Here is a 26797-nt window from a genome sequence, read left to right as displayed (position 1 = left end):
TGAAAAACAAGTGATTTCATTGGAAAATGGCGTTCAACTGAATATGAATTCTTTGTAATTTCTTGCTGAGAATTCTTAATTCAGGATGGTGGATGTCTAAGCATAGTTATGTAATTAACCTGCTGTTATACACCATTTTGTGAACATTGGACAAAATTATCTTCCTGGCTACACGTTGCCTGTCAAAAATGTGTGTTTCAAGGGAATATTTAGTGTCTATTCAAATTTGATATAATGACATTTATTGCTAAAGACCAAATTGCTTGTTCATTTAGGGATTATGATACTCCTGTAATGTAGAATATGACCAGCATTTATGGAATGGACTCCCCTATAGTGCCAGTGCTTTCCCAAAATACAAAGTCTGAGCTTACTTTTTGGGGAAAAAAAGCTTGAGCTCATGTATTTTAAAATTTTATATGCTTTTTAATACATTCCTTCTGTTTTTTCCTTGTAATTCTGTTTAATGTGAAACTTGACAACTGCATAAGCATTGAATGCTAACAAAGCATCACTATAAACACATGAGCACTACACATCCATTCATTTCTAAGGATGTACCATATGTTACAGTTATGCCTGTGCTAACGTATTTGGCTCGGTCAGGGTCTTAATTTCCTCAGTGTTCAAAATGCCATGGAGTCTAGTCATTACTTAATAAGTAAGTGGTCTTTTTTGTCTACATGTCTGCCCCAAATTAAACCGTGTAGAGTATTTGCTCCAATGAAAGTCAAATGATGAACTTTTTGATGTATGCAGTAGTTTTTGTATTAATCCTTTAAAACATATAGTAGAGGTCTGTGACAGTCTTAGGAACAGAATCCACATCATCTGGTTCTTTGTTTCAAGTGTGATATAGTTCTTCCCCTTTCTCTGGTGTCAGTGTTGATAGCCCTTCCATCTCTCTTGATTACAGGGCAATAATCAATGCGAACCTGACTGTCTTAGTCTCTTGGCTGTTTCTGTCTAAAATGGTGTAGGATTGTGTCATTCTCTCTTTTATCACTGGCTCTTTTCTCTAAAAATTCAGTCTTGGATGTGATTTCTTCTGAGATGACGCTTGCCTCACTGGTCTTTGAGGAGTTGTGTTCATTGACGCGTGGCTTTACTGTAGCTCCATTCAATTCAGCATATCCAAAATATAAGGGCTGTATTAGAAAAAAAAAGTGCTAGCTTGCCTCTGGCCATCAGTCTCACATTCATGTCTTGCTGTCAGAGAGTTGCCTTGAAATTTGGTTTTCACGGCTTTTTGGTCTGTCTTTTACTTTTCCCAAACCTGCTTTTTGACACTGACATATCCTTGATGTTTTGCACTATCTTAAGCAGTCCTGCTGTCACTCCCTCATCCTGCTCTCTTCAGCTCCAGCTGGTTCAATATGTGGGGGGAGGTCTGGAAGTCCCCAGTCCACATGAAGAGGGGTATCCAGTGCTTCTGGAGGAGGTCGCAGCATGGGAACAGCAACCGTCACATGGGAATGGGGCAGAAGGTCTCCCCTTGGAAACCCCTAGGTGTGAAATGGGGTAAACAATAGCAATGGCCTCTAAGAGGAGGAAGGGCTTGTATTGTCCAGGATGTGTGTTCCTCAGTTTCTGAGAAGCGTCAGTGTTTAGTTCAGAATTGTTACAGGCGCATGTATATTTGACTTTAAAAATGGTCAAAGATGTCAAGGTCTAGAGTTTTGGCTCAGGACTCCCACAGATTAGTAGGATTTGAGTGTGCTACGTGGATCTGTCATTCTCTGGTGTGTCATTCTCCTCATCAGCCATTTCTAAAACTATATGGAGTTTAGTCGTAGCCATTGTCCTTCACATAACTGTTTTTTTTCCCTCTCTCTGACTACAAATTATTTTTTTGAGAAATCTACCCTTTTTCAGTTTGTCTCCCCTAACATTCTTTATGCATGCATAAAACAGTGGTATGACTTGTATGAGCATCCATTTACGTGATTTGCCCTTACATGGCTGGAGAAAGTGAATTCTAGCTTGCAAGTGTTTGCTTTTATACCCTTTCTTTTCCCTGACTTCCACTGCAGGTTGACAGATAGACTTAAAAATAAAAAAAAAATCCTTGATTGCTGTGAATCTTTCTTCCATCCTTGCCAGTGTTGGTTTAAATTACGCCCATTGTTGTGCTGGGTGGGTGGGCCTGTGACCTTATGCCACCCATTTCCAGGGCTTTTCCAGATTCCATGCGCACATATTTATTTATTAAATTCTTTGTATTTTATCAGCGTATTCAGGATGTGTTTACCATCTTCTTTTCCAAACACTTTTAATTTTAATAGGATTTCCTTCAGCAATTCTGCTGACCTCCCGGTTCCTGCGGAAATATGAATTTGGAAAGTTGATTTGAGTGTTAACCCCCAGTGTACAAAACTCCCAAGATTAGAGTCAGTTAATTACTGAGATACTTCAGTGAATTGCATGATTTAGGTTGTCTTCAGGCACTGAGGAAAATGTTAATAATGTGCATATACCATAATGTTTTTTTTTATTTTTATTTGCAAAAATTGAACTGATACAAACCTGTCCTCTTTTCCTATCAACGTGCTCATTAAAATTGAGCCTCTATCCAGTATCCAGTGTCTCCGAATATGTATGTACAAATCCTTGTAACCCTTATGAACTTTTTCCCTGTAATTCTTTTTTCTTACTCAGCATCTGTCTGTGACACTGAAGAAGAAATACAGAAAAGAAAATTACAAGGAGTTACTAAAAATGCACGGTTATAACAGAAAAAGTTGTGTCGTACACATCACAGGACAGATTTCTAATCTTAGCTCTCCTTACAGAGTCTAAATAGTGGTCAGGGCAGAGATGCCCTGAGCCTGAGATTACTTTTCTGGAATCACGTTATTTGTATTGTTTTTCTTTGCTTGCTTATTTATTTATTTATTTATTTATTTATTTATTTATTTTTAATTCCTGTCCCCCTCTTGACATTCCTTCTAGGTCTCCTCATTGTTTTCTTTCAGACATCTTACATTTCCCTTTCTTCATTTGTTCTCCTCTAAATTCCTTCTGTGAAGGTTTCTTCACTTCCTACAAGTGTTACCGGTAGCTGGTACTGCTGCAGTTGGAGCTGAGCACCAGAACTGGCCACACTGCTGAGTAACTGCCCACAGAGGATGTAATTCTGAGTGGGCCTGAAATTCTCGTTATTGCATTTAGTTCTAGTCATTCATTTCATAAGCAAACAAAAGCATTTGAGTGTGGTACAGCTACTGCTGTTATGTTGTCTAGTCACGGGCCAAAGTTACTTTAAGATTTATGGGTTCGTGAGTTTTCTTGAGTCCTTCCCTCACTAAAAACCCTTGTATCTGGTTGATTTTCTGCACTGCCAGTTGCTATCTCTGCAAATGAGCATGCCTTTTGTATTAAAAATAGATGAAGAGACCCAGAAGAAGGTGCAGTTAAGTTGATCCTTAAGGCAGGAACCATGCTGGCTGTACAATACTCAGCTTTTTCTGCCGTGTTCCTCCTATCCCAACACAGAAAAGTACTGGGTTGAACTTCAGAGCTGAGAATACAAACCTGGCAATTAAGATTGTTCCTGGAACAAAGGAGGGCTAGAATAATAAAAATATCTTTCTTCTACATATTGAGAAGCATGTGCCTGCATGTGGGACCTGCCTGCACTTTAGCTTCTGCTTTTGCAAAGCGGTAGGTTTGAGTAAGCTTTATTCTTGTTGGTACTTACATGAGCATTTTTAGTTCATTTCTGAGTGAAGTCAGTGCCTAGCTCAGCAGCTCAGCATTGTGAAAAAGAGTGACACATTATAACCCTACAATTTCTGATAGGTAGCTTTAAACATTAAGCCATCACTTGTAGATGGATTTAGAGGGCAAGGAAACTAAATTTGAAATCTGTTTTTCTACTCTGCAAATCAGCATTTATACACAAAACACCAGAAGAGGAACTCCCTCAAACTGCTCTTTTCTTGCCCCCTCCCATTTGTCTTGAAAGCTTATTTTCTCTGTGAAAATGAAGATGACCCTTGAGGCCCATTAAGAGTTGGTATCTGATACCCTTTGAGAAGAGATTTTAGTACCTTTCTGCTTCAGAGAGATGGTCTCAAAAAGCTGATTTAGCACACAAGGTTTTTCTTGGGGTAAAGTCACCTTTTTGTTAGGAGGAGCAACACTGATGGAGGAAACTTGCTGTTTAGGTCAGGAGGAGACCAATTTTCTTCTTAGCCAAGCTCTGGCTGCTAGAATCTAATAAGTGTAAGAGAAAAAGGATTGTTTAGGGATTTATTTTTTTAAATAGCATATATATTAAAATTATTTTTAATCAAGTGACTCAGAAGTGGGCAATTGTATGTATGTATGTATTTTTCCTTCTTTTTTTTTCCTGAGGGCAGTTATTTTTCTGAGCACCTCGGTAGCATGTCAAGGTTGAGCTAACAGGCTAATACACAAAGCTGGCTTCTTGGAGCTTTTATGGGGAAACAGCCTTGAGTCTGTCACCTCTGATGCATGGTGCTTTTGAAGCAGCTGTTTCATTTATTCTAAGGTTCAATTATTTTCTGGGACTACGTTTTCATATTCATATCAGCATAAAAGTGAAAAGAAAAGAAGGGGGGACTGCTTGAGTCGGTGGGTGGAAGAATTTGCTGCTACCTATGGTGGAGCCTCCTGCAGTGTTTACTGGGTGGGTCAGTTGTTTCTTAAGCCCTTTGTTTGGAAAAAATGTTGGGGAAAAGCTTTTATAGCCCCTTTCTGAAAATACTTTCTGTGATGATGCTCAGCCATACCCCTGAGTGACTATGCAGGGGATGCCTGCGCGCAACTTAACCCCCCAGAAAGGAGGATCCATAAAAATGGAACAGCTGAGGAAATTAAATGAAAACCTTCAAGTTACCTGCCATCTCTAGTTGATAAAGACAGGGACAGTTCAGCATGGTGTTTAGTGCTGTGAATCATTCTGGTCTGGACACTACATTTCACTTGCACCCTCTGGGTGCAGGTGTGCATGCTATCACCTCGTTTTGTCTGGTATGAAGGGCAGTCTTAGAGGCTGGCTCAGCCTGCTCCAGTTTGTTGCAATGCTGGGAGGAGTGCATTTCCCTCTTGTGCTTTGCTGAAGCAATTTTTCAGCTTCGGTTCTTTCTTTGCCATTATTTCTCTGGATGCAGGGCCGATGGGGAGGTGTTAACTGCAAAGTGCGTTTCTTGTGAAGACAAAAAATGTGGCAGCATAAATGCACACCATTCTAATGAAATAATACTCTCAGAATGTAGAGATAAATTTTTCTGGCAGATTTAAGGTTAAATTAGCGGTAACAAGTTAGAAAAACAGGAGAACACGTCTCTGTTAGCAGTATATGCTCTCTAACCCAGCATCCCCATGCAACATCCACTTCCATGCTAGAGGCTGGCCTTAGATCAGCAACTGTGATCAGTGTGCTCTACTTGGAGGGTTCACCTGGCGGATTTGTAGAAGGAGGGGGGGGTTGCTATCTGTCACTCCCCTTCCAAGTCAGAAGCAGGCACTGTAAAAAGAGGACTGTACTTCATTAGGGTCAGTAGTTGCATTGCAGAAGATGCACATCCTGATGGGTGCTCTGAAGAGTGCGAATTGCTCCAGCTCTGCTGCCTGAGGTGCATTACAGCCACGGAGGCTCTTCACCCAGCAAAACTACGTTTAATGCTGGTGTTGGAGAACATGTGGTAGTTAGATAAGGACCTAATGCTGTTGTTCAGCCTGTTTTTGAAACTTTTTTTTACTGGCCAGGGAGAGTCGCTCTGGCTGAACATTGCTTTCCTCTACGTTTGATCTACTGGGCAGTGCAGAATTGACGATCGGCAGAGTGATTCACTGCTCCTGTAATAGTCATTTGCTGCAGCGCCAGGTGTGTAAAACACACTGGTTCTGGCCTGGGAGCATTTCATAAGGATAAATGGCCATAAGTGGGTGTGAGGCAGTATTTCACATTTTTTCAAAATAAGAATATGATTTCCAGGAAGCTTAAAAGAAGCAGGTGTGCAGCCTTTGCTGAACTTGAGTGAGACCCGGTCACTTGGCTCCCATAAGCTGCTTGGGAAATCACAGCCAACATGTCTGAGCTGTCTAAAAATGATGTCTTAAAATGCCATGTGTAGGAATAAAATGTACTTTGTGAGCAGTTTCTTTTCAAGATTTTGGACTTTTTAATGCTTTTTTTTCCTTCCCTTCTTTGAAACCGCCATTAAATCTTCAACTAACCACTAAACTACCTAGCAATAACAGCATGAAGGCATCTGCCTGGGAAAGCTATAAGAGAGGCACCTGTTTATTAAGGGAACATGAAAGTGGAATTGAAAGTTTCCAGATTTAGTTTGAATGCACTAGCTCTCTCAGCTTTGTGTTATTCCCATGGATTTTGGAATTGATCAATTTGTACTTTTGGTCACATTAAGTACACGGAAGGTAGGAGACCAGAGTTTCCTTTTCTTTAGGCATGGTATTACACCTACAGTGGATTATACCTGCTGATCAGACATTTAGAAATAGAAATGTTGAAACTGGAACAGAGTCAACAGAAAGGACAAAGTGCACCTTTAAAAGCTAATTCAGTGCAGACCCCAGGGTGGAAACCAGTCTGGAAAATCTGGCTCTGATTTTGTCCCACGGTTGTCCTGACATGCCTAAATATTATAAATGATCATGTCTTGGGAGGGGGAGCAGGTTTGGGAGGAATGCTTTGCATCTGTTTAGCTGGGAACTAAAGTTGTCAATTTCTTATGAACTTTTGCAGGTGAAAGTGATGGTAAGAATTTGTCCTTCTCAAGGAACACATGAAACATCTGAATCCATGTCCTTCCTAAAGGTGGATCCACGAAAAAAGCAAATCACTCTTTATGATCCAGCGGCAAGTGGGCCTTCCAACATAGGTCATAGGAGAGGTGTTGTTGCTGTTCCAAAGATGTTTGCCTTTGATGCAGTTTTCCCCCAGGATGCTTCACAGGTATTGAAATCACTTGCATAAACCTTCTGAGTCTTCACTGAATTTCTTCAGTGAGGCATTGGAACAGGCTGCCCAGGGAAGTGGCTCAGTCACCATCCCTGGAGGTATTCACAAGATGCATAGATGCAGTGCTTAGAGACGTGGTTTAATGGTAGACTTGGCTAGGTTAGCGATTGGATTTGATGAATTTACAGGTCTTTTCCAACCTAAATGATTGGATGATTCTTATGGCCACTGTGTTTAATATGCCTTAAGAGTACTGTCTTTTTCTGGGGATTTATGTTAAAATGAGTTGCCTTAATGCATAGAAGAAAACACAGTAATGAATAGACAGGTGGGTAAAGTCTTACATTTTCATTTTAGCCAAGATGTAAAATTAAGGAGTAAAAGCTAGGGAGATGGATTCACTGACTAAATATTCTTGCATTTTTCTTGTGTTAGTGAAAGACACACAGCCAATTTGAAGTTCACTTTTCACTCCAACTAGGTTTTAACCCACTTGATGTCACAAAGAATGCCCTTCTCCCCTGTTTTCAGTGAGCAAGGAGCATGTCCTTAGCATTGACTGCTGAAAACTGCTGTTAAGGGAAGAGATACAGCTAACCTTGTGGTACTATTATACCAAAGTAGTTAGGGAGCTTTTATATTTTCCTTGCCTTTTCCAGTTTGCTTATTCTCTGTTTTTGACTGATTAATTTATCTTGATTGTGGTACTGATGGTGCATTCCCCTCACAACAGTGATCTCAACATTAGTCTAAAACTTAGTGGCTTTTTCTTACAGATGCTAAAACTCCCATTGCTAGCCCTGCTGCAAAGTGGGCTGGCCAGTCGCAGCCACCTTCTGTGCTGATTTTGGCACCAGCCTTCTGGATTGTTGACACATGGTTTGGGCTAGGCTCTTTCAGGTGCTCGTTGTGGACCTTTTGGGTGGCCTGTTCGTGGTGATTCTGGGTGGCGTTGGCCAGCCAACCACTTATATGCAAGCGTCGTTGCTCAAGGCAAGCTCACTGCTGTGCACCTGCAAACGGAGCCTTATCATTTCACTGTAGTTACATATTTAACACACACCACACACACACAGCACTGCCCCACACAGTTGCCGTACCTAATAGATCATCACATTGTATGTTTGAGATTTTCACTGATGTGGATAAACTGGTTTCAGTACACCCAAGTATTTCAGCAAGTTTTCTTTATTGATGCTGCTGTTTCCCCTGGAAAAGGAAAATGTGATGCTATGAAATCTCATTCAGGGATCTTAACTTATTTTCTCCAGTATGAATGTTTTTTTAATTCCTGTGAGCACTGTTGAGTAGCTTAATTTCAGTGAAGTTGCTACTATTGCTGAATAGCCTTGGCTAAGCTATTATACCAGCAGGAAGCCTGGTTGGATAGCATTCAGTTTGCTACGTTAGTCATAGAATCAATATTCCAGGAGAATTGGTTTAATAGAATTGAAAACTATTTTAGGCTGTAGTAGCAGATCTTATTATTTTTTTAAAGATAGCATAGTTACTAAAATAATAGGACTGATGACATAAAAATAAGGAGAATATTGTGGCTCAAAAATATTGAGCCATTCATTTCATACAGAAGAGGAGTTATAAGAAAAAAAAATCAAACAAAAAAAAAACAACATAGCAGTATATGCTTTTACTTATTTGTCTCTAATCTTTCTTTCAGGCTGAGGTATGCTCTGGAACAGTAGCAGAAGTAATCCAGTCTGTTGTGAATGGTGCAGATGGTTGCATATTTTGCTTTGGTCATGTCAAGCTTGGTGAGCTCCCAAATTCGTTACAGTTAATTACTATGTCAGTCTGGTAATTACATGCTGTCAGCTCCTGGAACAATAAACCTGGAGTATATGAATAGATTAGAATTTCTTTTTAATTAGCTTTGCAAACTTATCATGGTTTATTTCTACACTGGGATTGTAAGTTTTAATTTGAAAAAGTAAAATGTAACATCAGATTAGCTTATTCAAGAGCGAGTTTATATATAGGTGCATTGTGATGAAAATCAAAAGATCAGAGATGTTTTTAAAATTTAATTTGCTGTGGGTCTGAATTGCAAAAATGGCAAAAATAATTGAATAAATAGTAATGGATTAATAATTGAATACTTTGCATTTTTGCATGTTATTTCCCATTATCAGTGTAGCACATGGCATTGCATATAATGTGCAGTAGTAATACGAAGAAAAAGTGTCTTGTACAAGAATGGTGAATTAAGTTCAAGTTTGTCTTTTCATTCTAGGAAAATCTTTTACCATGATTGGGAAAGATAGTTCCACACAAAGCCTTGGTATCATCCCCTGTGCAATTTCTTGGCTCTTCAAATTAATCAATGAACGTAAAGAAAAAACTGGGACACGTTTCTCTATTAGAGTATCTGCTGTGGAGATCAGTGGCAAAGATGAAAACCTTAAGGATTTGTTAGCTGAAGTAGCCAGCGGCAGCCTTCAGGATGGCCAATCTCCTGGAGTTTATCTGAGAGAAGATCCAATATGTGGAACACAGGTATAATGGATATCACAACATAAATTTTCTGAGTCTGACTTCCATAAACTGTATTACTTTTTATCTGACAACAATAACAAATAAACTGACAACAATTTATCTGACAACAATTATGAAATTTTTTAAGACAGTAAAAACAAATTTTTGGTTTTAATCTATAAGGCCTGCTCCCATGGAGTAAATATTTGTTTTGTTTAAGTTCTCAAGAGATTTATCCAGTTCAGGATAAAAAAAAAAACAAAAAACAACACAAAACCTCTTGTGAAAATTAGCTATTCTCTTGTTTATATTCCAGCTTCAAAACCAAAGTGAGCTAAGGGCCCCGACAGCAGAGAAAGCTGCATTTTTTCTTGATGCTGCACTTGCTGCCAGAAGTACCAGCAAACCTGAATGTGAGGAAGAAGATAGGAGAAATTCACACATGCTCTTTACTCTTCACATATACCAGTATCGCATGGAGAAGAGTGGCAAAGGAGGAAGTATGAATCTTCTCACCATGTTCTTTATTTTTAAATTACTTCAGTTTGGGCTGATTTAACAATAATTTGCAATAAGCTTAAAAAGAAAAAGTGAAATGAACCCTCAAGCCAGTCTACCTATAACTTCAGTAGCTGTAGCTAATACCTGGTTTCCTCACTATTAATATTTAATGTTACCATTATCCCGTGCTGTATTCATTATTTTCTTCATTTGAATATGTTTTGAATACCCAGTCTGGCTTAAGCTCATGCAAACACATGATGTACAACTGGTTTTCCCCTTTTTGTTTTAGTGTCTGGAGGACGCAGCCGTTTGCATCTCATTGATCTAGGAAGCTGTGAAAAAGTGCTGAGCAAGAGCCGAGATGGAGGAGGCTCTCTGTGTTTGTCTCTCTCTGCCCTGGGCAATGTAATTTTGGCCTTAATTAATGGTGCTAAGCATGTGCCATATAAGTAAGTGAATTATTGCATGTATTAGCGTAAATTTGTGGCTGGTCTTACCTTAACAATGAATTACATTGCATCAACAATTCACTCTTTACCTAAGGTGATATTAAAGGAAGTTTTGTCAGAGAGAGATCTGTCTTCTAAGGTCTCTTACATATTGCAGATATATCTATTTATCTACCTATGTGTGTGTGTATACATACACAGAATGTTTAGGGGTCACATAGTAACATGAAATTCTTACTTAAGTGACCAAAAATTGTATGGTTATTGGCATATATTTAATTTGGGTGTATGGTTAAGATGATTTGATTGTTGAAAAGTGCAGGGAGAAATGATGAAAATGTTTCTTCTTCTCTGCCTGCTGTTTTCTAGGTCTTGGATTTAGACCTATCTCAGCTAGCTGGACAGAAACAGTAAACACTTCCAACAAAATTTCATAGAATTTTGTCTCCTTTTACCAAATTAAGAAATGATATTGAAATTGAGAAAAAAAGATGAGCACCATGTGGCACAGTTGTTTAGCAGAAGTGAACAGTTATGCATATTGCTTTGTTGAGTGTACTTGAAAATAATGTTATGTTAAACACACCTGTCAAGAGCCCCGCCCAAAGACCAGATTCACAATGTAAACATCCCTACCAGAAGTTGGCCTTCTATCCTTAAATTTAATTGCTACTTGTCTTTATAACATCGTCTCTTCATTATCAATCATGTCATTTCACTTATTTATCTAGTGTTGCATCTTAAACAGGTGTTCTTCCTTTCTCTATTAAACAGAAAGTAGATAACTTCCTCAGGCTAGTTGCTACATTTGTGGATGGAGTACAGGATAGATGGGTTAGAACAGGGAAGGACAGATCTTCAACTTAGTCACCTACTGTGATTTGGTGAGCATAAACATGATGGTAGTTCCCACATATTGAGCCAGCTCGGAGTTGTGATGGAAACAGCCTCCAGGGAGCCTTGGATACATGTGTTGGGGACCCATGGAGGACAAAATGTAACTTGTCTTGTTGGCTTTGCTTTCCATAGCTGATGATTGCATCATCAAGAGAGTCTTCAGAGAGAAATTTAGCTTCCCATTTGCTATGTCAGAGCAGAGCACAGCAGACAGAATGGAAACTAGATTAGTTAAGATGGCACTGATAATATGTATCTGATATCTAATGTTATTTGTTTAGGATTTTCATACTGTTTCTGTTGACTTTTTTTTTCTTATCAAAATTATTTGCACAAAGCTTACAGAGCTTATATATTCAGATGCAAAGTCTGCTCAGGTAAAAATAAAGCAATTATGAGCTGCTTGGGTAGTAGACCTGAAATAACTAAACTAGTTATCAATCGTTTTACAGTTGTGTCAAGTAACAAATAGAATGACTTATACTACAAATACACAGGCAGATAAATTGTCAAAATGCTTGTTATCTTTGTATGTGTGTGTTTAGACACATTTTAAGTATGGTCAAATAATAAGAGAAATTTCTTATTAGCATGTACCATAGTTGCATATATCTTATGAGAATGAAAGCACAACTTGTGGTGTAAAAATCTGAAAAAAAAAAAAGTTATTTCTTTAAACCATTCTAATGTTCTCACAGGGACAACAAGTTGACAATGTTGTTGAGGGAATCACTTGGGAACATCAACTGCAGAACTACTATGATTGCGCATATTTCTGACTCCCCAGCCAATTATGCAGAAACTCTCACCACCATTCAGCTTGCATCACGAATCCACCGAATGAGAAAGAAGAAATCCAAGGTTGGTGCACAAACAAGCTGCAATTAATTCATCTGAAAATGAGTTTTCCTTGCCTCTCGGTGGGGGAACGTGGGATTTCTTGGCGGTAAGAAATAATAAAAAATGCATAAAAGCTCAGGAGAGGAACTGACAAATGACTTGGCACCAAGCCATTATCCCACCCTCAATCCTTAATCCTGAAATTCCCTTTCTTTTTGTTCCAAACGTATTCTTTCTTTGCTTGTATGCGGAACTATCTCAAAAGCTTCACTTTGTGTTAGTTAAAAAAACAATAAGAAACAGAAAACTGTTGAGAAGAAAGACAACGTATAATATTTAATGTAAACTATCTGAAAAGGTGTGATAGATTACTCCTAATTCATTAAAATCTATGTAGCATGACCTTGTTACTTTAATTCACGCTGTAATATTTTTCCACTAGATGTAATTGTGATCGTACACACAGAGCACAGACTATATAGCAAACCTACCCTTTTTATCAATAACATGCATGTATATATACCTATATATCAATTCATATTAATAATTTTTCCCCTTTTTGATCATTTGCAGTATGCATCCAGCTCGTCTGGAGGAGAGAGTTCATGTGAAGAAGGACATGTCCGAAGACCTCCCCATCTCCGACCATTCCACCCACGAACTGTTGCCCTTGACCCTGACCTTCCTGTCCTGAGCATATCTAGTGATCCTGATTATTCTTCTAGCAGTGAACAGTCCTGTGATACTGTCATCTACGTTGGTCCCAATGGTGCAGCTTTGTCTGACAGGGAATTGACAGATAATGAAGGTCCTCCGGAGTTTGTTCCCATAATCCCATCCCTGAACAAGAAGAGAAGTAAAGATAATTCTGCTACTGGTAGGAGTTCTGACAAGGACCATTTTAAATGCAACACTTTTGCTGAACTGCAAGAAAGGTTAGAGTGCATTGATGGAAGTGAGGAACCCGTCAGATTTGCTTGTGGAGAAATCTCTGTTGCATCCAATTGTAGTCCATTGCCTGGAGGTACAGAAAACGCACAATCTAAACTGATAAAGGAAAAAATATCTCCTCCTTCTGGAGGATTTAAGAAACCAGTTCCACAAGAAACTGCATCTCCAAAAAAAGGACATAACCTTCCTTTCCAGACTGTTGCACCAAAGGGTGGCAATGGTAATTGTCATGAGAAGAACACACCTCACTTGAAAACAGAGCTTTCCAAGCCACAGAGCAGAGCTGACAGCAAAATAACAGTACTGGAGGGAGAGAGAGAGACAATCACTGATTCCCTGCAGTCCTCAAGGTGTAGCCCTTCAAGGAATCTGGAGCAGAATAAAGCTGCAGCTGACTGTGTCACTAAAGAAAAGTCCTTGTATGCGAAGAGACCCTTGCCAAGCCCAGCACCCCCACCTCCACAGCAGAAAGAGCAGGTGCTGGGCCCCAGTGCTCAGAGTTTGGAGCTGGACAATAGCAATGCAGTTCGCACTCCTCCTGTGGGAATGAGCAAGCAGATGGCAAACAAGCCTGAGCAGAACCCCCAAGGAAGTGCATTTCTGGTTGGTAGCAATGCCCAGAATCAGTCAGGTGCTATAGAGGTACACAGCTTCCGGTCGGCGTTCAGAGGTAAATGTTTTGATCGGGATATACTAACCACCACGGTGACTTTGCAGCAGCCTGTTGAGCTGAATGGAGAGGATGAACTTGTTTTCACTGTGGTGGAAGAACTGTCCATCAGTGGGATTATGGATAATGGAAGACCTTCGAGTATCATTAGCTTTAACAGTGACTGCTCCCTTCAGGCTCTCGCATCAGGTTCGAGGCCAGTTAGTATTATCAGCAGCATAAACGATGAGTTTGATGCTTATACCTCACAGGAAACTTCTACTGGTGTAAATATTGATATTGTTGTGCCCTTTGCTAAGGATCCCTTTACCAGCAGCAGACGTTCCTCCATCAGTTCATGGCTCAGTGAAGTCAGCATCTGTACAGTTGAAAGTGATGGAGCTCAGTCTAGTGACAGTTTTGTTGCTCAGTCATCTTACAGCTGTAACAAGTCTGAGGAACCATTCAACTTGGATTCACCCAATTCATCTGTCCCCTTAAAAAGCGCTCTGAATGACAGTGGATTTTGCTTCTCTGAACTGGACAGTGAAAGCATGAATTCTAGCAAGCTGTCCTCAGGCTTTGGCAAAAGCCCTCAAACCTCTGAAACTACCAAAGCATCTCAGATTAAAAGTGCTTTTTGTGTCACTGATCAGCCTGTAAAAATAAAATGTGGTAATTCTCGCGATACACCTGTAATAGAAACAATACATTCTAGTCTTCCTAGGAAAACAAAAACTACCTCATCTCCAATCCACAATAATACTGTCCTCAGCTATAAAGAGCTGCAGAATCCACATTGCATATTCGAAGATCCCTGGCTGTTGCGCACAGATAATCAGATGGAAACAAAACCTGCAGATGCATTGCTGTCTCCAAAATCTCACACATTTGGTACTGAGAAGCAGCCAGGAAAAGCTGCCCAGTATTTTGGTGCAGCATCTGGGCCAACAAAGTCACAGACTATGCTTGCCTGTTCGCAGAGGGTTGTAGATGGTTGTGAAATGGCCTGCAAATCCTCCAGTGGAGCTGCAAAGAAGTCAGAAGCTTTGATGAAGATGCCACAGCTGAAGAGAGGAGCCACTACACTGGGAGTGATGCCAGTATCGCATGCTAACAGTAGTTTGCCGGAGGCCATCACCCGAGGGAATTCAGATGCTCCCATGGCCACTGGCAGCTTGAAATCTTCACTGGGAAAGAAGAGCGTGCCACAGAAGTCAAGCTTGTTGCCCAGGCCTGGTGGCCCGATGCCTCCAACACCTCCTGTACGCAAATCAAGCCTGGAGCAGAAACCTGTCGCTCTGGGAAATGGTGGGGGAAAAGCCACCAGCTTGGATTTTGCCAGAGCTGCCACGCCAAAGGCTGAGGATGAAATGGATTTGCGTTTGAAAGCTGGGTCTTACTTCAGTGAAAGTGCCAGCAGTAGAATGAACCTGAAGGGTGACCACTCTTTGCCTAAGATGACATCAAGCTTGAAGGCGAAAGCGTCAAAGAGTGAAGCTGTGCACCGCTATGGAAGCCACATGTCCCTGGAGAGGTGTGACAGCCTGACATCAGTCGGATCCAAAGCAAATGTGGTGAGGGAAAATGGGAACGCCAGTAACAGCCGGACAGGACGCTCTGTCCCTAGGCTGGGTGTGCCCCCTGTTGCCTCTGGTGTGGCTTTACCACCACCCTTCACCACCCCTGCACCGGGAAAAAGCAGCCAGGCAAAACCCACAGCTAACCAGAAGGTCCAAGCCAGCGGGAATAAAAACCGGGGCCTCTCCGCCAGCGGGTCCAAGTCTCTCAGCTCCTCTGTGAAGTCCCTGGCGCAGCCTGTGGGGAAGGGCTCTGGCGTGGCCTCCGGTGGGAAGGCAGCCCCCCGCTCTGTGCAGCCCGTCAGTGGCAAACCTGGCCGAGGGACCATCATGGGGACCAAGCAGGCCATGAGGGCGGCCAACAGCCGTGTGAACGAGCTGGTGTCAGGTGGCTCTGTCAAGGCGGGCCACTTCCGAGGCTCCACCGACTCTGACAGCGGCAACGACAGTGGCATTAACCTCAGCGATGAAAAGTCGCAGATCCCGGTGCTGCCGTCTCCCTACAGCAAGATAACGGCACCCCGGCGGCCTCAGCGGTACAGCAGCGGGCACGGTAGTGACAACAGCAGCGTCCTAAGCGGGGAGCTGCCGCCAGCCATGGGGAGGACGGCTCTCTTTTACCACAGTGGTGGCAGCAGTGGCTATGAGAGCATGATTCGGGACAGCGAGGCCACAGGCAGTGCCTCCTCGGCACACGACTCCATGAGTGAAAGTGGGATGTCGTCACCAGGCCGGATGAGGAGCCTCAAGTCTCCCAAGAAACGATCAACAGGTAAGGAAGGAAGGGGAAGGCAGCCAGGTGGCCGCTAGTGTGCTCCTGAGTCCCTCAGGATGGGGGAATTTCACAGCACCTCCAACTGAGAGGGAGAGGTGGTTCGGGGGGAGCTCGAAGCCAGGACTGCCTGCATGCACTTGTGCGCTTGTATTGCTGTGACAGCAGCTACTTGTCATTTATTTCACTTCAAAGCTGCAGGTGTGACACAGGTGCTGCAGCGGAGAGGGCAGGAGAGGCGCTGTGTGCCCTGGAGTGACGGCAGCCTCCCTGCGAGGGAGGAGGCTGCAAATGGCTGCTGGCAGATAGGGGATGTTCCTTCCTCAGCAGGGTTGGTGGCAAGCACGGCACCAGGATAGCCAGATTAGGAGGGTATATGGGTGGATTGGGAGGAGTGTGTCTGCTTTTCTGAGGATCAAGTGAGAAATTTTTGCGCAGGCTGGGAAAGAATGGAGAGAGAAGGTCAGTGAGGAGAGGAGGAGCTCTGCTGCTGGGAGCTGGTGAGAAAAATTTCAGTGAGGTGGGCTGGGGCTCCCATTTGGAAACAAGGGAATAGGCCTGGAGGGGAGAATAGCGCTTGTGAATTAATGAGGATTGCTGGATGTGCATTAGGTTATCCAAAGGTGGAGCCTGGGGGCAGAGCAGAAGGGTGCATATGCAAGATGCAAGCAAATCCTACGTTACTGCTGCCAGCTAATCACAAAATTATCGTGTCGATCTGTGGTAGTAGTTTTAGAATGTAATTTTAGGGAGCACATGTAGATTCACTAAATGATAGCAAACTGATGGGGAGAGTGGTTCAGAAGAGGCTCCTGCTCACATACTGTGCCAAGGTAGATGCCTCTGACTGTGCCATGCAAAGGTGGATGTACAAGTGCTGAGTCCTTTTTTCTGCTCTCTGGTGCCTTTCCTTGTTGCTTTTGGAGGTGGTGCTCATATAAGTGCACCTCCTCATGGAAGCTGGCAGTAGCCAACTTTAATCAGGATCATATGACTGCTGTTACAGTAGTGATTTTTATTGATCTAGCTTGACGTCGTCCTGTAGTGTCGTAAAGAATCGGTAACAATCGGTGCCATGTAGCTAATGACCAGCAGCCTCATTCAGCAACCTAAGCATACTGACTGGTAGAAATATAGTAGGATACCAGAAATGCACTGAATTTGAGTTTTTGGTTGGAAAAGTCCTTGTAGACACCCATAATGCTCAATTCTGTCTCAGAAACCAGAAAAAATCTAGCCCAAGTGAGTTAAACTGATGTAGATCTCAGGGTGCTTTTTGGTCAGAGCAACTGAGCTGCTTCAGCAGGTGATAAATCAGTTTGGAAACTTAGTGCAGCATTTTGCTGCAGTTCTCTTTCCATAGCATATCAACCTCTTAAACCTTTCCTACAAATCAATATTAACAGCTGTAAAATTTGTGCACATATTGAGAAGGCATTACCCACTGATGGATTTCTATTTGTTTTTGCCTCAGGAAATGCTTATAAGGTCTTTAAAAATGACAAACTATTTCTTTTTCCGATTGAAATTACTCTATATCAGTAAATTATGCATTACTTTTTTGGAATGCTTTAGACTTTGAGACCATAATGTATTTTATACATGGAAAAAAAGGTTTCTTAGGTACTTTGTGAAATATTTCTTAGAAGAAATGTTTGATGCAGACCCATTATTGGCCTAAAATATATTGTGATCTTTGCCAGGTGTTAGAGATTTTTGATGTTGCTTACATTGCTCCAGACTGTGTTTTAGCTATGCAGTCTCTGCATTTAAGGAAGCTTTGGAAGGGAAATCATCCTTTGGAGAGATCCTACTCCCTTGGATGTTGCTGGATATATAGTTCCCTTATCCTTGAACTTCATCCTCAGAGAACCGATGTCACCTTTGGACTTTGGTTCAGTGGAAGGACTTGAAGTTTGTCTGTTTAGTGTATAAGTCTTACTGCATCTGTTCAATGTCCTTTTCAGACGGAATCCTGCTCTGACCAATGTAGTTACATGCTCAGAGCTACAGTGGGTGATTTCAGCAGGCAAATAGCGGTGATTCAAGCTGAACAAGTTGGGTTGTGAGAATGATGAACAGGTGTTGTAGAAGCAGAATCAAGCCTTACCCTTTTCAAAATACTCCCTTTGTGATTGATGTTGTTATTGAGAAGTTAAGTATGCAATGAAGAATGAGGGATATTTTTCTTAAGACTATGTAAACCAGGTAACTTTTCAAGTATCTGTGGAGGTGCATTGTTTTCAGGGGTACCTGCAGGGCTTTTGTCTCCATTTGCTCTGGAAGCTTGTGGCAGGGCTTACCTGATGGCCTTAACGTGAATTTTACTTTCCTGCAGAGGTCTCAGGCCCAGTAGTTATCTTGGGAGCACTCTCCTCTGAGCAACACTGTCTTGTCTGTTGGATATGCTCCCTTTGGCAAGATGACCAGAAGTAATAAGACTCCTTACCTCTGAGTTGGTTTTCAATTAAAGCTGTTTATACTTCCTGCTAACACGTGACATTTCAGTTTGTTTCTGGTGGCCTTCAGCCCTCCTGTTTGCCTAGGGATTGGACTGCAGGCTTGTTAACATTGTCTGATCATCCCCACGTGTGTGTACTCATCCTCAGTGTATGTGATGTAGTGGTCAGTCTTTGAGAGAATGAAGAGAGAGACTTAAGACCACAAAAAATGCTGGACACCAAAGTGCCAGCTCTTGTATACAAAAGTAACAGCATTTTTAAAGATGCAAGTCAGCTTCTGCTGTAGGAAACACAAGTTGTGGCAATTGTATCAATGTAATGGTTTGCTGCTTATTTGGGGAAAAAAAGGAATGGGTGTGGTTTGTCATGCTCTGACCTGAGTGTTAGTGCAAATAGTGATAGGCCTGGACACTGGAGGTGACTCAATGGCACCTTGGTTGGTTGCTGCCTTCTGAAGTGCCAAAGGCCTCCTAATTCCACAGTGTCATTGAGAGCTGCTGGTATTTAGCTCCTTAAAGTATTGGTGGTAGTTCTGGAGAGAGCTGTTGACTCTTTGCAAAGAAGTAATGCAGTGAAGGGGATCTTAGATAGCCTTGCTTGGTTTTAACTGGAGGAGCAGGATATTTTCTGACTTGCCTGCCATTATCATTATCAGTCAGAAACTACTCACAATCATACTTCTATTGCAAGGTAATGGGTACCATTATAGCTCACCAAAGAGAAATTAATCCAGGAAAAATATTTTTGCAAGGAGAGAATAAACAACTGGAGCTCAGTCATCTGCTCTGGGAAGAGGAACTGCTGTTACTCCCAAGAGGAGCCAAGAGGATAATATTTTGCCAAGACAGTAACTCAATCAGCAACCTGAGGGTACTTCTCTAAAAGGAAAAGAGCAAGAAAAGCATTTCTTCCTAAGTTTCTGAAGAACCTAGATCTTTAATTTACTGCTGTAATATACTGTAGTCTGTTAGTCCTCCTAGAGTCTGATGAACACTTGTCTTTTGTGTTTTAGGTCTCCAGCGTCGTAGACTGATTCCTGCTCCATTGCCAGATGCTGCCTCCCTAGGAAGAAAACCCAGTGTCACTGGCCAATGGGTTGACCTACCACCTTTGCCAGGCACTTTAAAAGAGCCATTTGAAATTAAAGTTTATGAGATTGATGATGTGGAACGATTACAGCGACACAGACAAGAGGAAACTGAGGTCAGCACATATTTTACAACAACTGTAGACAACTTAAATTACAGTATACAGGCTTGAATGCTGGGATGGTGTTCAGGAAATTGATTGCAATTAAAGCACTATAATTATTAATTTTACAATTCATATGTTGGGGTACCCTTAACACAGAAAATGAAAATGATTACTGTCTAGAATTAATTGTGTTTAACATGACTGATGGTGTAAATGGAAGTTACCAATGAATATATTATGAGAAGACTTTGTAATCTTACCCTAGTTGATGAAACCTTACAGCCTTTCTCAACTGTAGGGTCATTAACTCTTTATGTAAATGACAGGATTCTGTTAAGTCAGGGATACACTGAGTATGGTTTGTTTGTAATTGGAAAACACCAGCTAATTCTATTTTGGAGACAAGAATTTCTATATTCTTCTGATGCCTTTTTCCCATTTCTTTCATAATAGCCTTTCCAGGATGTTGAGAAGGTAGGAATATTTTAAGAAAATAAGAATTCATATGTCTTAGGACTAAATATGACCTTTACATTATTATTAGGCTGTGTTTATCATTTGCCCTACTGGAAAACTACAAGCATTAGTAATCTCAAAATATATTGGAGATGTTTACTAATTCAGAGAAATGCAACAAATGCTCTAGTGATGTAGCATGCTGTTCGTCTAGATTGGAGGCCATTAATTTACACTCCAAATTAAAAACCAAATACCACCACCACCAGAAAACAACTTAAACAACAACAAAAACCGTTGTCTCCTAACTCATGAGTAGTGAGCTGGGAGCAGTTTGTGTCCAGCTGTTGGAGGTCAGCTCATAACAGGCAAATTCATGAAATGTTTTTTCTGTTTTAAAAGGGTCTGATGTATTTCCATACCAAGCTGAAGATACTAGAAAGGCGCCAGCAGCGAATCAGAGAAGTAAAGGCAAAGCATGAGTTTTTGAAGGAAGAGTTGGAGGAGACAAAGTGCAGGTTGATGATGGATCCAAATAAGTGGAAAGAAGACTGTAAGTCTTATGCAAAATAGTAGTATGATCAACATGTAACAATTTTTCAGCATGTGAGCAGTCCCACTGACAAAGATAAGCAGTTGCTAAGATACTCTGCTGAAATGAACTCTGAAGTACTCTGTGACCCCATTAGCATTTCTGTGATACAGATTTTTTTTTCCAGTGCTAGATAGTATCAGAAATGGAAGAACTGAAAAAAAATACAGTGGAAAATCACTGTGATTCTTGTTAATATTTATATAATCTTTCATTATCCTTCTTTTCAAAGAAGGAAAAAATGTTTCCAAAACCCATGTTACGGTTGGGAAACTGAGGCATGAGATTTGCAAACAGATTGAGTGCTGTGCTTAAATGGAGCCTCAAGGTAGAGGTTTGCATCCGCTGAACACAGTGAAAATATGTCTTAGTTGAAGAGGAGTAAAATAGTCCTCTACACGATTTTCTCCCTTGTGATAGAATACTGTTTTGCTGTGAGATGTTTATTTTACATATTTATTTTTTTGGTTTGACAGTTGAAGTGGATCCTGATCTTGATAAGGAGTCACAGGAGTACCTGGAGGCACTGGAACAAGTGACAGAGGAACTGGAGCAGTGTGTTAATCTGTGCAAGTCACATATCATGATAGTGACGTGTTTTGATATTGGAATAACAGATGTACAAGATGGAGTAAGGGAAGTGGAAGTTTGAAGAGAAGTTTTTTTAAGGGACTGAAGGAAGTGAAGCTGGATCGTCCGACATGAAGTAAAGAGGTTAAGTAGCTGGAAAGTGAAGGAGGAAAGGTGAAGACTAAAAAGCAACAATGAATGTTGTAGGAGAAAGAAACAGCTGAGGGGATGGGAATGTTCATAAATCATTTGGTGCCTCAACGTGACCTGAACTGTACAAAGATAAAAGTAGGAACAAGTATTGCTTCTGCCAGATGGAAGTGAAGAAATTTAGTACAAACCAAGACATTAAAAAAACAAACAAACATACAATGGAAGTGCCTTTAAAGATCATTTGATTTTCATTTTTGTATTTGGTGCTAGAATTAAAGCCAGCAAACCTAAGCAGACCACAAAATGTATTCCTACGAAATATTTTATACTGTATAGTGTATTTATGACTATATGTAAAAAAAAAAAAAAAAAAAAAATAACAACATTGTAGCAAAAGCAATAAGTAAATTATGTTTTCATACCTGAACTTGCCTTCTTGTTTCATAGAAAAGCTGTTTTATGTAGCAGAATTAAAATTGTATTATAATTGTTTTCTTGGTTAGGGTTCAAGATATTTTTATGAACATTTATCTATTGAAAAGGTGTATTATGGCATTTTGAGATGATTGTTTTACCTTCAGGTTTTGTATTATTACTTTTTCAGATCAAAATAAATGTTTGTTTTCCATTTTATATATACATATATAGATATATATTAACTGCTTACCTACTTTCTTGGTTACTAACCTCACTTATCACAGACCTGGTCTTTTTGGAGTCGTTAACTTAAGGTGAGGATGTCTACAAAGGGCACTGTGGTTTGTTTTGGTTTTCTTATTTCCTCTTTGACTTCAGGAATTGAGAATTATGTTTATTACCAAAACCATAAAACAAACAAAAAAAAAGGAAACAAAGTTTTTGTAAATGTTAAGTTAGGTCCATATTTTTATATAGTTTTGACTATAAATATAGCATTTGCATTTTGAACTTTTAAGACAAATAGTATATCTTTTTACAGTTTTTCTAAGGAAGGCAAACCCTCAGGATCAAGTTTATACATGCTGCATGAGATTTGTGCTTTTTTGAAGGAGGCCACTTAAGTGTGGGAACTATTGATAAATTGTTGCCAAACAAATACTTTTGAAAAGGTTTAATAGTGTATGTAATACCACATTTCATAATGAATCATATTTTCTGATCATCTTCCTTTTTATGGTTTTTTCAAGTCCTTTGTACAAATATGTATTATAACAGCTTGCTTCAGTTTTTATCTGTGAATAAAAGATACATCTATTGTTACGACTTCTTGCTATGTAAGTGATCTTAATGTTAGGAAGAGAGAGGATGGCCTGTGGTGCACAATGCTAAATGTCATATTATCTCTTTGCCCAAGAGAGATAACGGAAGAGAGTTTTGACATTAGTCATCACAAACCAATCAGGAGAGAGGCAAAACACCAAAGGGTAAAATAAATAACAATGACAATACTTACATTCCCTTAGCACTTCATAGCTTACAGAACAAAGACCGTCAGCTCAGATGCTTGTTTTCCCTGATGAGACAAAGCAATTAAAAATGGGTCTACAAACACACACAAACTTTAGGAACTGGAATCAAGCCCTGGGCCCTCTTGGTCCATCACAGTATTTATTTCTGTCTGACACTGCTGCATTTGCTCTCTGGTTAAGCAGTAGCTGTGCCTGGTCCTCATTTCCCACTGATGCCAGCTGTAGTAACTCCAGGCAGATTGAATGTAAAGATAGTGCCTCTAATGGCACCATTTCAAGTATTTTTCCAGCCATTTGGTCAAATGAGCTGTAATGCATGAAGTTTTCCCCTCCTTCTCTCTCTCCCTTCATAGCCTTAACAGCACAGCATCCAAGCACTGCATTCTCTTACCCTCCTAAGATGTCTGTGAGGGGGGTAGATGCTTCTCCTATTCTACAGCGGGAGGAGGGGGGAGAGTGAGAGCAAGAGTCTGATGCTCAAATACCTTTATGACTTTGCACAGGTTACAAGGGATGCCCTGCTCTTATCTAATGTGATTAATGCCTGGAAAAGGATGCACCGTGTTTACTTGTTGAAATTTGGTACTACAGTGAGTTGTACACAGGGAAATGTGTCATCTAGAATTTCTGGAGGGTCCCTGCACTGATATTCTTGAATACTAGATACGTTTATTAAGTTGTAAATTCTTGTATTTACTTTCTGTGCATGTGCAAAAAGTCACGGTTCTTCCAAAGATCGAATTAAAACCAAGCAGTGATTTTATACATTGTGGGTTTTTCAGTGCAAAGAAATACAATCAAAATAAAGGCAGCAGTGTGCTGAGGGATGAGGATTTCTTAGCAAAGGAGAAAACCTCTAAACTAGAGGGCTGAAGGAGAATATTTTCATGGGAGCTTTGCAGTGGGGTGTAAGTTTTGTGCTGGTGCCATTGAACCATCCCCTGAAGACAGTCATCTTCATGGTGCTGCCTACTATAAGGTGTGTTGACCAGTGGTATCCTCTGAGCCCTGGGGCACAGCAGGCTGGACTCACATCTTTTCAGGGTAGCCTGTACACCCCTAATAAATGGACATGAGAGTTTTTGTTTCATTTGTTTGCCAGATCACAAGTCTTGGTTGTTTCTCCCCAATTCCAGCAATATCATAATTGTCTGAAATAAAAATCAAGCCACCAATTATCCATTCCAAATTATATAAACCTTATTTGTTTAAATGTTCATCTACGTAGTGTTTGCTGATCAGTCCTGCGGCCTTTGATACTTTTCCTTCATTTGTAGCTATGGTTATGTTTTCCACAAAATAGCAAGAGAGTCATTTCAGGGCTGCTTAGTTCCATGTCAACATGGCAATAGCATGCATATTAAATACATTTAGCCTCTGGCTTGGTGACACAAAACAAGTCTGAGATGCAAAATAAGGTGAAGCACTGATGGATGAAATAGTGGACTTTTCCATATGCAAATTATGTTCTTTATTGGTAATTGTGGATAGTAAATCTTTCATATCTCAAGTCCTCAGATCCCATAATATTCCTTTCTCTTTGGTTACCTTTGCAGTTCTGCCGAGTTAAGATTCATACAAACATATGCTCAGTTTATAATTCAAGCCTATTTTGCAAAAGGCTTAATTATATAAGGTTGCAAATTATAATTGCAAAATGAAACTGGATGCTTTATTTCATTAATTTTCTATTGAGATTTAATGATTTAAGAGAGCCATTAAATTGCATGCTTGAAGGAATGATCTTTTTGAATTTGTTACATTACCAAATAAAACCTTAGAAACACAGTGGTGCTGGAGAACTCTCTGAGTTACTCTTGGCAGGGCTAATTCATGCTAGAATTCTTTCTCCCTTGGATGCAGATCTTTCCACAAAATCCCTCACCTCCTCCTTCCGGGGGAACCCTTTCTTGGACCCTTGATGGCCCAATTTACCAAGCAGCTCACACTATGTTTATTTCATGGTGACAAGATTGGGTCCCCCTCCACAAAATGTAGATGCTGTATTTTTAAATCAGTATAATGGTGTCTCTAAATAAAACCTGAATATTAAAGTTCAGGAAGTGGGACAAGGATTCCCCTTTCCTCAAACGCCATCTCTCATCAGATTCCTCTAACCAGGAGGCCAAAGGTTACCTTGCCTGTGTGTGAGGGGCAGGGAGAGGAGAGATGTGTAGGGTCTTGGACACGTGGTCAGGCACATTGTAGGAAGAGATACAGTATGGACTGGGTCAAAAATCAAGAGAGAAAGCCAGACTCTTACTGGTTATCAGGGACTCGGGAAAGCAAGGAGAACCTTGGGTTCTGGAGGCAGCCTCCAAGCTTACTTTTCCATTTTCCCATCCAATAGTCATGGGTCAATAAATAAAACCACTTCTGGGAGGTGGGATTTCAACTTGCTTGTCAGAATTTGCAAGTTAGATGATGAGTCAGTAGTCACTCCTGTAAGCTGTGCTGTTGATAACCGCATACTAAGCAGTGCATATCTACAGGGACATTACTACAGGTCTTTGTAGATGCAGTTATTACAAACACAAGTTTCCTACAGAGAAATCAGATGATGTGTAGGCAAAAATTAATTTCATGTACGTATAAAACCTCTTTTCCAAACAGTGCTTCTGATCTAAGGAGTTCCAGCTAGGATACCCTAACTGCAGTGTTGAAACATTAGTACTAATAGGGAATGCAATAGAAATATGAGATTATTTGTTCTTTTCTCAGCATGCAGAAAGCTTTTCATTTATTTCTATTTCAAGGTACCCAAGTATTTTGTTTCTAGTTATAAACCCATGTTTTCCAGTCACTTGCATTTTATTTTTAAAGTTATGCGTGGAACATAACTCCACAGGCAGCTGTTCTATATTGAGGCTATAAGCGGGGTTTAAGGCAAAAATGTTGGCTCTAAGATGACCTCTGTATCAGATGTCCAGGCTGGCAGAAGTGGACACAAATAAAAAATGGTGGTGTTTTTGGGCCCCAATTCACTAGAGCACTTAGGCACCTGCTTAAGCAAACAAGTAAATCTGGTTTGTATCCAGCAAAACACTCAAATTTTGGCTTATATCCCACTGACTTGGATTTTTTTGCTTCAGGGCTTCAGATGGTGTAAATTGCTTTAGCAGTGGTTCAGGGGAGCTATGCTGACTTTCACAGATGAAGGTCTTGTTAAAAGTATTTTACTTATCAGTGGTATTTGGGAGAAAGGAAAGAATAGTTCTGTTGATGTGCAACAATATCATGAGTGCAAATTAGAAAGCAGAAACTGCCTCCCAGGCTGCTCCTGTACGTAGCATCTCATGGCTTCATGCAGAATTTGACTTGCAGAAATCTGTTTGTAAAATACAGAGAATAAGACGTAACTCTTGACAGTGTAGATGTTCAGAGAGATTTATTATCAGACCTGCAGGGGAACTGCCTGATGATAGGTTGTGTTTAGCACCACAGTAACCTTACAGCAGCTTACTTAGGAGCCCATTATTTCCCCTTCTAAGACCCTTCCCTTAAGCTGGAGGACTGAAGGGGTATGGAGGGGAATCTTTCAGAGCAACCCACACTGGGACTCTGGGTTATGAACACTTCCTCAGTGGCCTGGTTTTGCCATTTTTATCTATTTTGCTTCTCACTATTGTGTTCATCTTGAGACAGGTTATTCCTGGGCATATCCCTATGGCTCCTGAATGGGAGGAAAGGGCAACAATCCCTTGGCTACATCTGACCAGGGGATGGACAGAAAAGAGATGCTCATGCCACATTTCTGCTTCTCCCCATTGCATCAGCACTGATTCAGTAGCATAATTCGCTTGCACTACATTTACACTAATATGTGCTATAA

General features: G+C 40.6%; 1 protein-coding gene across 2 annotated transcripts in view; it reads left to right on the top strand.

Annotated features, from left to right (window-relative positions):
• Positions 1 to 22759, top strand: part of KIF26A (kinesin family member 26A) — a 100207-nt gene extending 77448 nt beyond the window's left edge. The window contains exons 3-13 of one of the 2 annotated variants that reach the window (XM_032188361.1): positions 6740 to 6949; positions 8634 to 8727; positions 9207 to 9469; positions 9765 to 9948; positions 10242 to 10401; positions 11997 to 12159; positions 12712 to 16090; positions 19565 to 19755; positions 20200 to 20220; positions 20605 to 20755; positions 21271 to 22759. In XM_032188361.1, the coding sequence (XP_032044252.1) occupies positions 6740 to 6949; positions 8634 to 8727; positions 9207 to 9469; positions 9765 to 9948; positions 10242 to 10401; positions 11997 to 12159; positions 12712 to 16090; positions 19565 to 19755; positions 20200 to 20220; positions 20605 to 20755; positions 21271 to 21446 (4992 nt within the window). In that variant the 3' untranslated portion in view covers positions 21447 to 22759. The remainder of the gene's footprint in view (positions 1 to 6739; positions 6950 to 8633; positions 8728 to 9206; positions 9470 to 9764; positions 9949 to 10241; positions 10402 to 11996; positions 12160 to 12711; positions 16091 to 19564; positions 19756 to 20199; positions 20221 to 20604; positions 20756 to 21270) is intronic. The other variant, XM_032188360.1, reaches the window with a different exon arrangement.
• The last annotated feature ends 4038 nt before the right edge of the window (positions 22760 to 26797 follow it).

This window comes from Aythya fuligula, chromosome 5 (assembly GCF_009819795.1).
Source record: "Aythya fuligula isolate bAytFul2 chromosome 5, bAytFul2.pri, whole genome shotgun sequence".
NCBI lineage: Eukaryota > Metazoa > Chordata > Aves > Anseriformes > Anatidae > Aythya > Aythya fuligula.
This window is presented reverse-complemented; position numbering and strand designations above follow the sequence as displayed.